Source organism: Cricetulus griseus, chromosome 2 (genome assembly GCF_003668045.3).
Source record: "Cricetulus griseus strain 17A/GY chromosome 2, alternate assembly CriGri-PICRH-1.0, whole genome shotgun sequence".
Taxonomy (NCBI): domain Eukaryota; kingdom Metazoa; phylum Chordata; class Mammalia; order Rodentia; family Cricetidae; genus Cricetulus; species Cricetulus griseus.
In genome coordinates, this window is record NC_048595.1 from 284,733,831 (window position 1) to 284,749,000 (window position 15,170).

General features: G+C 43.9%; 1 protein-coding gene across 9 annotated transcripts in view; it reads left to right on the forward strand.

Moving 5' to 3' along the window:
* Tiam2 (TIAM Rac1 associated GEF 2) overlaps positions 1-15,170 on the forward strand; it is a 239,052-nt gene that overhangs the window by 160,888 nt on the left and 62,994 nt on the right. For all 9 annotated transcript variants that reach the window (XM_027401037.2, XM_027401039.2, XM_027401038.2 and 6 more), the window contains 6 exons: positions 1,056-1,241; positions 2,032-2,178; positions 4,685-4,756; positions 11,929-12,087; positions 13,454-13,558; positions 13,978-14,056. In XM_027401037.2, coding sequence (XP_027256838.1) covers positions 1,056-1,241; positions 2,032-2,178; positions 4,685-4,756; positions 11,929-12,087; positions 13,454-13,558; positions 13,978-14,056 — 748 coding nt within the window. The remainder of the gene's footprint in view (positions 1-1,055; positions 1,242-2,031; positions 2,179-4,684; positions 4,757-11,928; positions 12,088-13,453; positions 13,559-13,977; positions 14,057-15,170) is intronic.

Genomic DNA, 15,170 nt, shown 5'->3' on the forward strand with positions numbered 1-15,170 from the left:
AGGGTCCAGTGCCCAGCGGTCATTGTAGGCTGTGTGGGGATGGCACCAGGGTCTGTGGAATGCGAGCTTTCTGCCCTGCTCTGAGCCTTGTATTGACAAATCACCTGAGTCTGTTGATTTGCATGCAAATAGGACACATTTTATAGAGTTGTGATATACAGTAAAGATTAGAGAGAGATCCCTAAACAAATGCCAACTCCTGACTCCTTGTTTTGAAGAAATACTTGGCAACGTCTACTGTGTAAATATCTGTAGCTGCTTTACGTTTTTTAGGTGTACAGGTGGTATTTGTTCCTCCAGACACTGAATAGCAGTGGGTGCTAAACCTGTCCTGTCCCCAAAGTGCACTTACTTGTCATTATTTTAAAGAAATTCTGATTAGACAGGAGCTTCAGGTCCCTGCCATGATACATGCGTGCTGTGTCTGCCTGTGTATAGCTCATCCAGTAGAGCAGGGGTTCTCAACCTCCCTAATGCTGCACCCCTTCAATACAGTTCCTCATGTGACCCCAACTATAAAATTACTTTTGTTGCTACTTCAGAACTGCCATTTTGCAAGTGTCTCAAATTGTAATGTAAATATCTGACATGCAGGATATCTGATATAGGACCCCCAAAGGGGTCGAGACTCACAGGTTGAAAACTGCTGCAGTAGAGGCCCCAAGGGTATAAATAGGAAGGGAAATGAAACAGGAGAGACCAATGTTTCACTTTGCATCCCACGTTGAGTCAGCGTGGTGTAGTGTTGTTCTGTAGCCATGCACTTTGGCAGGTCAGTGTATTGGCACTCCCCAACTACCTTTGATTTTGGCTGTCCTGATGAAGTTCGTGTGTGTGTGTGTGTGTGTGTGTGTGTGTGTGTGTGTGTGTGTGTGTGACGCAGTGTGTTTCTGTAGGAGGGTGTGAGATGCGGGGATCAGGGGCAGCAGATTAAAACCACACAACTCCAGCTCCTGTCATTTTTCCTTGAGGGCTGTGGAAGAGATTACACTTGCAGTTTGAGCAACACTGAATTGTAACCTGGGTCAAAGTCACCTCTTTTCTTGCTGTTTAAGATCCAGCAATGGGAACAGAATCTGGAAAAATTCCACATGGACCTGTTCCGCATGCGTTGCTATTTGGCGAGCTTACAAGGTGGGGAGTTACCGAACCCCAAGAGTCTTCTTGCTGCCACCAGCCGCCCATCCAAGCTGGCTCTTGGCAGGCTGGGCGTCCTGTCTGTTTCGTCTTTCCACGCTCTGGTGAGTTCCTGGGGAGGCTGGGTCAGTGGCTGGCAAGAGCCTTGCCTTTCCCCAGCTGGTTGCTGACTGCCAGCTTCTGCTGGAAGTTAACCTAGCAACTGACAAGGGTCACAGAGAGTAGGTACTGGGGACCAGCAGGTAGTTTGCTTGATCTAGGAGTCTAGCTGTTAGTTGGAAGTTACTCCATATTCTTACCTGCTGGTCCATCCCTCCTGATACTCTTGGAAAGGTGGGATCTCTGAGGAGTGGTCCTAGTGGGTAATGAGGGAAAAGATGGATTAAATATTGCTTGCAAGTGTGAAGACCCAAGTTTTGTCCTTAGAACTTAGACTTGGAGAACTTTAGGCCAAGAAGAACCTATAGCCGAAACAGGATTAAAAAAAAAAAAAAGAGGAAAAAAAGAAAAAAGACAGGGGGCTCTGGAGATAGCTCAATGGTTAAAGTAAGATGAAAAAAGTTCTGATTTGCATCCCTCAAATATTGATGGCCATGGCTACCCACATGTATGTAATTCTAGCGTTTGGAAGGTGGAGACAAGGGTCCCTAGAGCTGAGCAAGTTGGCTAGCTATTGATGAACTCTGAGTTTGATTGACATTCCCTGTCTCTGTATGTTGGAATTTGGTGTGTGCTATCTAGATAAGAAGCATCTGTGTGGAGGCTGCATTTCTGTGTATGAACTACACAGCACACTCAGTCACCACCAGAACATACTTAGAGCGAGACTGATGTCTCTAATCACAAAGACACTGTGATAGGCTTTAAAATGCTTTCAACTGTGTTTTCTATTAGGTGTGCTCTAGAGATGACTCAGCCCTCAGGAAAAGAACACTGTCCCTTTCCCAGAGAGCAAAAAGCAAGAAAGGCATATTTTCTTCATTGAAAGGGCTGGACACCCTGGCAAGAAAAGGGAAGGAGAAGAGGGCTTCCATTACTCAGGTGAGTTCTCAACATGAGAAGAACGGGAAGTTGGGTACCATTCCTGACACATCCCTGTTTGCAGACTGCTGAAAATCTTCAGTGTTGTTCTTCTGCTCAAGGTGAAGTTGAAGTTGATTGAAAGGAATCTAGCTTCATCAGGGACATGTACCCATGTGAAATATACGAACTGCTAAGTCTGCTTCAGCATACCTCATAGGCAGGCCCATCCGTGCAGCTCTTAAGAACACAAGGAATGAGAATTATTAGGAAATAGATCTGGGGATGTGGCCCAGTAGGTGGAGTGCTTGCCTAGTGTGCTCCATATTTGATCTTCATCACCGCACAGCCAGAAACAGTTAAGCACAAGTGTAACTCCCACACTTGGTAAACTGAGGTAGGAGTATCAGGAGTTAACGGCATGGTCAGTGAGTATGATGTCAGCTTGGGCTAGAAACCTTGTCTCAAAGGAGAAAAAAAGGAAAAGAGAAATGAGAGAAAAGCATAGGTATGCATGTGGGGAGGGTAATTATTAGGAAAAACAATCTACATTTGTTGCCTTATATCAATTTATATAAAAATGAATGCCAAAAAGTAATGCCAGTCCAAGGAAATGTAGCTATGTACTATTGATGATTGTCCTAAATCCTATTGATAGTACTGATTCTATTGCTAGTCCTGTATTGTATTGATTGATAGTGCTAGATTCTGTTGCTAGTCCTAGATCTTATTGATAGTGCTAGATTCTATGATAGTGCTAGACTCTTTGCTTCTTCAATTATATGCTGTCAGCCCACACTACAGAGGGAAAATGTGGTGGTTTATTCACCAGTGCCATAGGGCAGGATTGGGATTTGGACCTGTCTGTAGTGTCCAGAGCCCGAAAAGAATGGACAGTTGCTGCTGCATATTTTCTAGTGGGGAGTGTTTGCTCTTCTTAGTATTGTATCAAGAAAAGAATAACTCCCACATTCATTGCTAAAATACGGCCCCAAGTTCAGCAAATTGTTTTGAGAGTGTGTTGGATGCATAGATCTGAAGTGTTTCCTGATACCCACACTGCAGTATGTGTTAATTGATACTTTTATCCTAGTTGGTAGGTTGTAGGATTAGGTTTTCAAGTACTGTTGAAAGGAAAGTTAAAAGATGATCTTATCCTATAATTGACAGGGAAAAGATTTGTGATGATTTTCAGTGAGTTGCTGTTGTTCTGAAAATGATTTTGGTTGTTATTTTAAAGAGATGGTCACAGTTCATAGAAGTTTATTTCCTAATTTGTGTCTCTTTAACTGTGAACAACACTTTTAATGAATAGCGTGACTAAAAACTTTAAAACTTTTAAAATCCTGAAGTGGGGAAGGGTGGAATGAGAGGGAGTGGGTTGGTTAATGGAAAGACAGCAAAATACATATAAGTTCTTTTATGGGACCACTGGTTTCTTAAATACTCATATACAGGAAGAAAATCACCTAGTTACAGGACTGGTGAGATGGCCCAGTAGGTAAAGGTGCTTGCCATCAAGCTTGGTGATGTGTTTGTTTCCCTAGGATCCATATGGTAGAAGAAGAGAACTGACTCCACAGGTTGTCCTCTTAGCTTCCCCCATTCACTACGGCATGAGCCCACACACATGCACAAATAATCAAATGTCAAACAAATTAAAGACTTACAGTTCTCCTAGTGTTTTATTTAGTTACAAAAAGTAATTACTTTTTGGTCATAGGTAGTGGTCAACTATAATCCATTGGCTAATATTTGGCCTATGTTTTCTGAAAGGCATCTTCATGATTATGTTCTGTATATAATGTCAAGGTATTAATCAAGATAACCTTATTCAATTAAAGCGATGACATGATTGATAACTTGCTTATTTTTAAAAGTACCATTTAGTTAATTAAATGAGCCTTATGTCTGCCTCAGTGTATCGGCTAAGTGTTCTCAACACAAGATTTCTTGATAAACAAAAGCATTTGGTTGAACATTTTTTGTTTTTTAAAAGATATGAAGTTAATACTTATATAACTGAATAAAGTTGATTTATTAAGTATTCCTAGTTGGACACTTTTTTTTGATGTTAGCACTCTACAAAACTTAGAAGATAAAATTTACAAAAGAAAAAGTGATGACTAGTCTTTTTGGCTTCAAACAAGTCTCCTCTATTAGCATACTATCTTCCAATATTTATCCTAAGTACATAAAAAGAGTTATAAGATTGATTTTGTGGCTTTGCCAACTCCATTCCACATCTTCTGAAATGCATAATTAGTTAGAAAAGCAATGTCAAGAAAATTCAAGATGACTTGAGTGCTGTGAGACATCACACAAAAGTAAATACGAAAATATGGGAGGAAAGAAAGCAGATTTCTCTGCAGAGGGAAAGCTTCATATCTGAATGTTACTGCAGACTGTGAATTGAAGATCTCACAAAATGTTATACAACTTCAATCTTTAAACTGAAAATGCGTGGATGCCAACTGAACATTGCAGAACCATTTCATTAGTCTTTTTCCTTCCTCCTGTCTGTCAGATGTTTGATTCGAGCAGCAGCCATGGATTTCCTGGAACTCAGCTACCTCAAAACTCCACGAACTCCAGTGAGGTAAACTTGGCTGGACAAGGCAGCCATCTTGGCAGTTATCTTGTTTTATGTTGACTCAGTGGGGAACGCTGGTTGAGAGTCTTCACATGGATCTGTTAAAAGACAAGTTTAGAATTAAAATGGTCACTACTAAGTAAGCTAGGAGGTTTCCTCTGAATATTAAGTAGTTTTGGAGGCTTTTAAACTTACATCACCACCTTAAAAGGAGTGTTATGAGTGGCTGGGCCAGAGTAATGTCTTTGGTTTAAGCTCCCCCCTCTGACCATCCTTTGGATATTAGCGAGTCCCAAGTTAGACCTTCCTCCATGACAGTCAAGGTCTTCCCAAAGTTGTCACATGCTTCTCTGGACATCCTTAGTGGAGTTGAGCAGTGTCTGTCCCTCTCTGGACTCCAGAGTTGCTTCTGTTTCTGCATGTGATCAGGAGTGCGGTACACTGCTTGGACATGCCATTAGTTACTCTGTGCTTTTCCTAAACTCACTTCCTTCTTTCAGTGTCTCCCACTTTTTCTCCATCAGATTGCTTTATCTGTAATTTTATTTCTAACAAACATCTGAGCTCATCAGAGTTAAAAGGCTGGTAATGGAGCTGGAGAGATGGCTCAGAAGTTAAGGATACTTACTGTTCTTCAAGTAGACCCAAGTTTATTTTCTAGTATCCAGATGGTGACTTACCACCTATAACTCCAGTTCCAGGAGGATTTGACACTCTCTGTGGGCACTAGGCACATGTGTCCTGCACTGATACGCATGCAGGCAAAATAGCTATATACAATAATAAAATAGCTTCAAAAACACCTCATAATGGGAATGGAGAGATGGATCAGAACCTAAGAGGGTTTTCTGCTCCTACAGTGGTTTGGTTTCCAGCACCCTCATATCTGCTCACAACTGTGTGAAGTTCAGCTCCCGGAACCCTGACGCTCTACTTCTGGCCTCCATGGACACCTGCATACACCTGTCATACACACATACACACTCTTTGACACAAACATAAAAAGCAATTAAAATGAAAAAGACCAATAACGATCAGCACGGACAAACCTATCGTGTCTTTGCAAAAGCTATTCAACACATTGATGGGAATAATTTTGATGAATTGGAAATTTAGTTTGAAAAAAATCCAAATTATAGTAGAATGTTAGACACTGTGACAGTTGCTTTGGGAGACAGTGGGGTACTCTGTGGAGGTTTAAAATATTCAGTATAGACAGCTCCATGCTCTGCCTCCTTGTGAAGCTGGGTACAAGTCCTCTTCGTGTGCCACTGTTGTTGCTAAAATTGCTCCTGGGTGGCAGCTCGGCCTCAGGTGACCTACCTCCTGTAGGATGAGTGTGAATGGGTTGGAAAGTCTTCTACCTGGAGTCATGTTTCCTCTCATCTGCAGCCTCCTAGGACCATGGCTGTGGGGATGGGGTGGCTTGAACGGGGACTGTCTGACATTGTGCTTTCCTTTTGCTAAAGCTCACAAACCATGAGGAGGCAATGGAACCACACCCAAACCTTCTTTTCCATAAGGATGCTATCAAAATGACAACCATTTCATAATGAATACTGTCCATTCCCTGCCCTGAGGTTTCTGTATACTTGCAGATCTGATTCAAAAATCTCTATGAGGGGAATTTGGCTTAATCATGTAGTTGATATGTCACCGAGATTTCAGTTCTTAGTGTGTCCTACCTTATCAAGCCTCGTGTGTGTGTGTGTGTGTGTGTGTGTGTGTGTGTGTGTGTGTGTGTGTTTGCGTTCATGTAGTGTCTTGAAGAGCTTTTGATATATCCCATAGGTCCGTGGTCTGTGTAGTGTAAGTGTTCTTGTGTATTCTAAGTCTATGGCTCATGCCAGCATTATGACACTCATTTAATGTTTGTTAGTTAATCATTTATATTAGCTGTAGTCCCTTAAGGGTTGAGAACTGTTGGACCTATGATAAAAGCCCAGTGTTTGAAGATTGTATCTCTTTAAACATTAAGTAACAATAGACAGTTCTTATTTTCCAAGTTTTAGGAGTGAGGTCATCAAAGCACTGTCAAGACTCACTGCAGACTTGGAGAGGAAATTTTGCTAAAATACTCACTAATGGCGAAGTTCTGTACTAATTTAAATCTGTTCAGGTTTACACATATTCTACTCAAATTCCCAAGTCCCACCCATGCTGTCAGAGGCACAGCCCCTGAGCCATCTCTCCAGCCCTGTTTGCTCCATTTAAGGACAAAACCCTGTGTAGGGACCCAGGACACTTACTTTCCATTTGTGTGTTGTTGGCTCCTTTAATGGTACATCCTCCTGTCCTGTGTCACAGAACGCAGGTAGCTAGGTTCAAATTGACTGTAGCTTGAATTAAGAGAGACTTAAAAAAAAATACCCTTTTGGCTTAAAATCCTGCCTGTAGTTGTTTGGATAATTACAATTATTATTCAGCAGTTGTCTTGTGCTAATCACAGAGAATATTTGTAGCACACAAACCGTCTGCTTTTCTACAGTAAGTACATTATGTGCATTGGCATTACACAGAAAGGCCCTTGTGAGGGAGGAGCCGCCGTCCTTTTAAAATATCCTACCATAATTGGCACATCCTGCAAGGGTCTAGCAGTGAGTCACCCTAATTGGGAGTCTGTTAGCGCTGGAGGAGAGCCAACCTTCTTGGAGCATTTTTTAAAGGACACCTTGGCTAGCCCCAAATGAGAGCTTTTCAGAACCCCCTTGATGAGTGATGATGACTCTCAGACAGTGTTTGCCAGGGAGGTGTTTGTTATGGAGATGTGTCAACAAATCTCCCACTGAGTGAGGGTGGCAGCTGCCCCAGAAAGCCACAGCAGCCATGACAGCCCCTGGCCTTGGCCTCTGCTCCTGGAAAACTGTCTGGGGGTATGGGGGGGGTGTCCTGACTTTCTGTGGCAGCGAGTGAATGAAGTATTGTCATGCATTAGCTGCAGACAGGGCGGCGGCAGTGCGCGCGGCGGGTTGGGGGGGGAGGGCACCCCAATATAAGTTTCTCAAATGGAAAATGTGAATGAAGCAACCGACTGTTTACCACAGCACAGTCTGTTTAAATAGAATGCTAGTCTGGAAACTTCCACCACACATGCACATCTATAGAACATATCTGTGTTTGTCTCTTTCCATACACATAGCTGGCCAGTCAGGTCTTTGTCTTCCCTTTCTAACCACCGATGTCTGGCCATCTGCCCAAGAAGGAAGTAAACACTGTATCATTCATGATAGGAAGATGTCAAGAAAAGCCAGAGCGGATCATTTCTTTTGTGCTGTCTCTTCATCTCACTTGCTAATAGACTCTCCTTTTATCAGGACTGGGGTGGTGTGGGCCCACTTGTGACAGACAGACACTGTGATTTTGCTACTTATGTCCCTTCAGTGATCCAAGCAGTAATTACAAGCCACCCGATCCAAAAGCATCTGCTGCAAGAATGCACAGGGTTACCATCCCCTCTCTGTGTGACACACTGAGCATAAGTAATTTGACATGTGCTTTCAGGGCCATTGGTAGTAGTAGTAATAATAACTACAACTCCCATAGAAGTTGCCCTACCAGGAGGGCTAGCTCAATTTACAAATGCTAAGGGAGCATGGTGTGATTGGGGCTCAAGTTCAACCATGCTCCCAGTTCCTAGATGGCCAACAGCAGTTGGACTGTAAGGATACAACTCAATACCAGACTCCAGGTTCCTGAAGGTTTTGGAACAAGGAGTAATTCCCATGCAGTTCTGGATGGTGGCTGTCCGTGAACTGTGGGGATTGTGCGGGTGTGGATGCCGTTGTCTGAGCTGACCGTGGAAGGTTTACATGGGGTGTCCTCGTGAATCTGGTACTCCGTGGTGGTCACCTTTAAGGGGAGGGAGGTATGGCGGCAGTCGGTTCCCAGGCTGCCTAAGGCTAGCAGGACAGAAATCTGACCTTGACCAGTTTTGCTTCTTCCCTTTGTGTCCTCCAGGGACTGAGAACTTTGGACAGGGCTTTGGAAGTATCTTTTGGCTGGATGAGGCAGGTTAGAGTAGGACACAGCAGCCAACTCTGGAACTCTGGAGGGGTGCTTTAAGAAGCACCTTTGAAGAAGGGCATGCTGGAAGGAATGCTCAGATGTCTCATTTGTGTATGTGTTTAGTTTCAGGGCTTTCTGTCTCTTTTATGAAAAGGATGTAAGAGATTGTTTTATCTGGCTCATTGAAACTGAAGCGTGTATGTTTTCAGCTTGGATGACTCTGGCCCTTCCTGAGGAAATCAACATAAGTTTTCTCTCCAAAAGGGCAAAGCTTAAAATAACTTAGAAGATTTCTGTTCACCAAGTAGGAACCCCCGCCCCCCACGCTGGTTCTAATTAATTCATTCCACATACTTTGATTCCATTGAATAACCAGGTTTCTCCTTTCTCATATTTAATACGAGTGTGTACGTGTGTGTGTATGTGTATACGTGTGTGTGTGTGTGTGGGGTGTACAGCAGAAGCACATCCAATTTGTCATTGGGAGATCTCTTGAGGCTCTACATTACTAATAGTCTTGGCTTTGATGGGCATCTTCTGTGAACAGTGTGGACCTAGGAAAGGACACCTCTGTGCAGGTGCAAGTTCAAAGCCGTACTTAATTGAACACAGTGGAATTGTTTCTATTGTCCTCTCTTCCATTCCTCCATTGACTCTCACACATTTCTTTTGTTTAAGACTTGCCTTCTTTTAAGACAAGGTTAAGTAATTTGTCTTCCTGAAAGTTGGGACTATTGAGAACCCGACACTGGCAAAGCAAATTTGAATCAGATGCAAGCAGAGAGCCTTGACCTTTCATGTTGGGTGGGTGTGAATCTCTAGTGGCACATGTCTCCTCATGACCCAGGTACTGGGTGTATTCTGGATGTGAGACACCGTGTAAAGGGATAGAAGAGCATGGGGATGAGGAAACAAAGACCGTATTATCTTTCATCTTGCCACTCAAAGTGGGTGAACCCAAAGCTAACCCTCATGTGAGCTGGGTTTTGCTGTATCAAGAACTTAAGGTAGTGGGTAACTAACTAGTGATTACAACAGTAGAGCCATGGGGCATAGTCCAACAGAGGAGAACAATTGAAATGAACAGAACTGTAGAGGCAGGGGGTTACCTTACTTTTAATGAGAAGGTCCTGTGAGACTGTTTGTTCAACTAGGCACAGTTTGTGTAGTAGAATTGGGGAACGAATCTGGACCATTGAGTCATATCCATTGTGGCTAGAAGTTAATTGGCAGGCTTCTGGGTCCATGTTGTGTTGTAATGGGGAGACCTGACTCACATCCAGACTTCTGCCCACCTGACGGGGTGGTTGCAAGTGAACTGGCAGCAGGCTGGGAGTTTATTTTATGTGAAGGGATCTCCCTATGATGGATAGCCAAAGATGAGAAAGAGCATGAAGCCACAGTGTGACATGGATTTGAATTTCCCAGAGGACCTGCCCACCTGTCCATACTGTTCTCTCCTTGAAGGACTGTGTGAAGTTGCTACTTAGTGGTTTCTGTTGTTCCTTTTGAGTTTCTTACTCCATAGTGACCTCTGCTGGGCTTTCAGTTTCATTTTTCAATGTGCATTGATTTAAGACTGGAGCCTGCACTATAGGGCAGCCCCTGCTCTTACCAGGCTCCTGGGTAGAACCCCAGCCCCAGTGACAGAAGTGCCTGGGAGAATGAGCCAGAGAAAGCCCTTACCCACGTGACAGATCCCCTGAGGAGAGTATCCCAGTGCTCACCTGGCATCCTATGCTCAAGGCATCTGCTTCTGTCTTTTCTCCTGCGTGTGAGGAGACATCAGTTTTGGCTGTGATCATCTTCCTAGGAAGATGTGCTGGTGTTGACAGAGTTATGACGGATCCAGTTATACCACACTTCATAACTGAGTATCACATTTCCAAACACACGGCACGGAAAGATGTGTTCTTCCCCTTTTTCTGCCCAGGCCTGTTCTGTGGAATGTCTTTATTATATTGAGTTTGGCTTTGCACAGTTTACTGTGTTTGAAGAATCACATGGAATTAACAGTGAAATGGTCCATCAGTGTAACTGTTTCGAGGTCTGGGTTATGTGTAGTAACGTGAGTGCCCTGAATCTAGACGTCATTGCTTGCCAGCTGATAAGATATCTTCATGCATGTGAGCTCCTTTGCTCATAAAAGTCTTGTTGATTTATAAAGTATCAGCAATGAGAGTGATGCTTCCTTTTGCAAAGTGGTAAAGTGAAGCTTAGTAAATTGAATTTTGTTTGTTTGTTTTGAGATATAGGGCATCACTAAGTAGCTCTGGCAGGCTTGGAATTCACTTTGTAGATGAGGCTCAGACTGAGACCTTGTCTCAAACTCAGAGGTCTCTGGGTCTCTGCATGGATTAAAGGATATACCACCACATTTATCTAAATGAAACATTTCCCCCTGGGCCACTATCGTCTGGTTAAGTAGCAGCACTAGGGTTTGTTTCACCAGAGTGTCTCTTCAAGGATCTAGCTGGAGGAAATACTTGACTGCTGAGTGCATAGTCTATCTGAACAGTGTAGGTTAATATGAAAGTTACTGACTGAGATGGGGAGATTTAGCAAAGTGTCTGGGAAAGCTCCCGAAGGTAGTACGTGAAGAGATAATTTCCTGACAGACTGGCCATGTCTGACATAGCAGAAAGAGAGAAGATATACTCTTTCCTAGAAGTTAGATTTTAAAAGTTTAAACAGGAGAAAGGACAGTCACAGAGAGTTGAGTTTAGACCTGGGCTAGGGCACAGACAGACAGATGGCAATCTGTATGGAGGAGAACCTCTGGAAGCCAGAAAGGACTGAGGATTAGATGCCCAGTGCCTCTTCTCCATGAGGACTCTGCAGCAGGAAGATTGAGTTGTTCTGAGCTGCCCCAGTGGCAGAGTGGAAGGAGCCTCCCTTTCTGGGCTTCAGCTCCATCTGTGTAGAGAGAGTGAAGAGCCAAAGGCTGGCTGGCTATCAGCTTGGTGCTAGCCAAAGGCTGCCCCAGAGTGGTGTGAGAGGCGTGTGTGTGTGTGTGTGTGTGTGTGTGTGTGTGTGTGTGTGTGTGTGTGTGTATGTGTGTGTGTGGCATGTGCAAAGTTTATGGTAACAACTACTTACTTGTAGAGAACATTTTTTCCCCTTATGGTTTCTATTTTTCTTATCTGACTTGTCTGTTTTCTCACTGAACTCAGGTCCATGATCTGCATCCATATGGCCCCGCAGTAGACAATACCCTCCGAGACAACTCATGGGAAATCCAGACTTACGTTCACTTCCAGGACAATGAGGGAGTTACTGTGGTCATCAAGCCTGAGCACAGAGTGGAAGATGTACTGGCATTGGCATGCAAGGTGATGGACTTTGCTGCGGAAATAGATATTTCTGAATCATTAGTGCACTCCTCTGACTTCTGGTTTTGTAGGGCGTTAAAACCCAGCATTCCACATGGGAACATATTAACATTTTCTAGTTAGTTAACGAGCCCTTAGGTCATGGTCCCGTGCTTCCATGAAGACCCTGCATTATTCCTCATACATTTTTAATCTATATGTAGAGCCATGTGTAACATCTGTTGCTGTTCACATTACCTAGAGATGAAGTGGTTTGTGTACTGTGAAGTCCATAGCTCATTACCACTCACAGTTGCTTCCTGGACACTTATGAGTGGGTGGTCATTCATTCTTCCAACTGGACTTTATTCCCAGTGTGAAGAGAAAGTTATAGGATACGTCCATGCAGCACTGGCAGCTATGATACTTTTAGACCACCAGGTGGCGGAGTAGAGCTGAAAGATTTAAGGGACAGAAGTTCATGGGAGTACCTAAGTGGTGAAGAGGCATGTAGAGTTTGCTGAGGTTCATGGCAGGCATGAAGAGAATTTTAATTCTCTCTCATACTTGGCATTGAAGCATTAGCGTCCTGAACACTTGTGTATGGGATTATATCTTTATGACCTTACCTGCCCCCTCCTCCCAGTGACTTTTCTTCAGAAAAGCCTGGCTATTGATCTGTATAGGTGTTAAAAACTATTTCAGTGACACATTTTCTGAGTGTTAAAAGGTGTCAGAGACAGGAGGTGGGCTAATCCTGTTTGGAGCACAGACCTGAGATAAACACTTTGCTGCTGAAAGTGTGGGGAAGAAAGAAAAGACGCAAGTGAGGGAAGGAGGGGGGGTGCATGCATGCTTGTTTCACACACACACACACACACACACACACACACACGCACGCACGCACGCGCGCACACACACACATACACACAGAAGAGAGAGAGGAAGAGGGGGAGAGGGAAAGGGGGCAGAGAGGTAGGAAGAAATGAGACTATATCTGAACTCACACATTGTCCTTTTGAAAGTACTTTGAACTGCGACAATCTGAAGTCCGTAGAGCATGAACACATCTTATAAATCTCTGTACTTTCATGAGAAACGACTTAAAGCCATCTGAAGGGAGGTGGGTGGTGTGATGAGATGTAGTGCCTTAGCTTCCTACTGGTGAACCTCACACTCTGTGGTGACAGTACTTAGAGGAAACCTTAACAATGAATTTTGACCCTTCTCTTTCTGGTTTGCACATTGAAATTTGAGTTTCTCTGTAGTTCTGGACTGAGCAAATTACGTGCAGCTTTTTGACAGTGGTCTGTTGTGAATCTCCTGAACACTGGTGATTTGGGGACAGAGCAATTAGACTCCAAATAACCAATCATTTTCTTTGCAGATGAGACAGTTGGAGCCCACTCACTATGGTCTTCAGCTTCGGAAAGTGGTTGGTGAAAGTGTTGAGTGGCATGTGCCCGCACCGTATGAACTCATGCAAGAGCAGGCAAGTGGACGGTGGAGGTCGGGAGGGGCTGTCCAACCACATCTGTGTCCGATCTCACAGCCCAGGCTGGCCTCGAACTCCTTGTGTAGCTGAAGATGATCATGAGATTCTGATTCTCCTGCCTCTACGTCCCCAGTGCCCGGAATACAAATATGTGTGCGATGCTTGTGGTCACACCGGACGAAGGCTTTGTCATGCTCAGCGAGCACTCTGGCGACTCAGCTCTTTCCCTGGGACTCCGAATGCTCTTAATTTTGAAGGCTGTAATTTGGGGGGCATACTGTTCACGTTTGGTGTCTGATTTGTAAACAGCCCTCTTGTAAGCAGTATTGCAATTTTCCTGTGAAGTGTGTCAGTATAATTTCCCAAGGTTGTGTAACGTTAGATCCGTGGATTCTGTTTGCTTTCACCTTTCTTAGGTTTATGATGAAATTGAAGTTTTCCCACTCAGCATATATGATGTGCAGCTGACCAAGACTGGGAACACAACTGACTTTGGTGAGTGTCACAAGCCCTCTCCTGGCCCCCAGAGCCTGCTGTCCTTCTTGCCTTTTGCCTCTCTCTCTCTTCGTTATTATTTACTCTGTCAGGATGGGCTTCTACATATGAGGATTGGGGAGATGGCCAGGCAATCACAGGAAATAATAAAAGTTGGTAAGGAACGTGGCATGCTGGTGGTAGTGCTAACATAATGAATTAACCGTGCTTGGTGCCTCTCTCGGGGTCACCCAGGAACCTGAGAAGGCTTCTTTGATCCATTTGTGCCTATGCATCTGCCACATGTATGAAGTACCTGAAGAGGCCAGAAGAGGGCGCGTGATCCCCAGGGTCTGGAATTGCAGTCAGTTGTGAGCTGTCCAGTTTGCATGCTAGGAGCAGAATGTGGGTCTTCTGAGCCATCTTTGCAGCCCCCACGAGGCTTCCTTCCATATTTAAAATTATATCGAGCTGGAGTGCTGTTCTTTCCTGATCCCTTCTCTCAGGATAGAAATCTTACCTGCCCTTCAAGAACATATGGATGATCTAACTGGAATAAGCTTCTTATCTGTTTGCTTCTCTCTCTCCCTCTGTGCTGAGTTTAACAATGAAGGGTCAGTGTAGATTTTGTTCAAAGTGCACCTCACGAGAGGTAAAGTGACTTTACCACGAGAGGTAATTAGATAAAGGCTGATGAAACAGCCACAGAAAGGCTGTTTTGGTTGTGTTAGATACCTGCTTTAAAATAATTCAAGTTGCTAATACACTAGAATTGTAATATGTTAAAATTTCATTCTTTTGGACTCTGTCTTAATTATATGATCAGCTGTGTTGGTTTATTTTGAGACAAGGTCTCACTTTGTAGCCCACACTGGCCTGGGATCCCAGGATGCCCTCAAAACTTGTAGTGATCCCCCTGCCTTAGCCTCCCAAATGCTGAGAACCACTGTGTTCACTGTAGGCTTGTATTGGTTGCTTATAAGTTGGTTTTGTTTGGAAACCCTCTTTGCTGTTTGTCTATGCCTCCCATGACCGCCATGTCTTCTTCCCATCTTAGCAAATGAGTATAGTCACAGATTCTTTTGCCATGGCTGGCCAAGCTCTGCTTGAGGCTCAGAGAAGACACAGGGGAAAG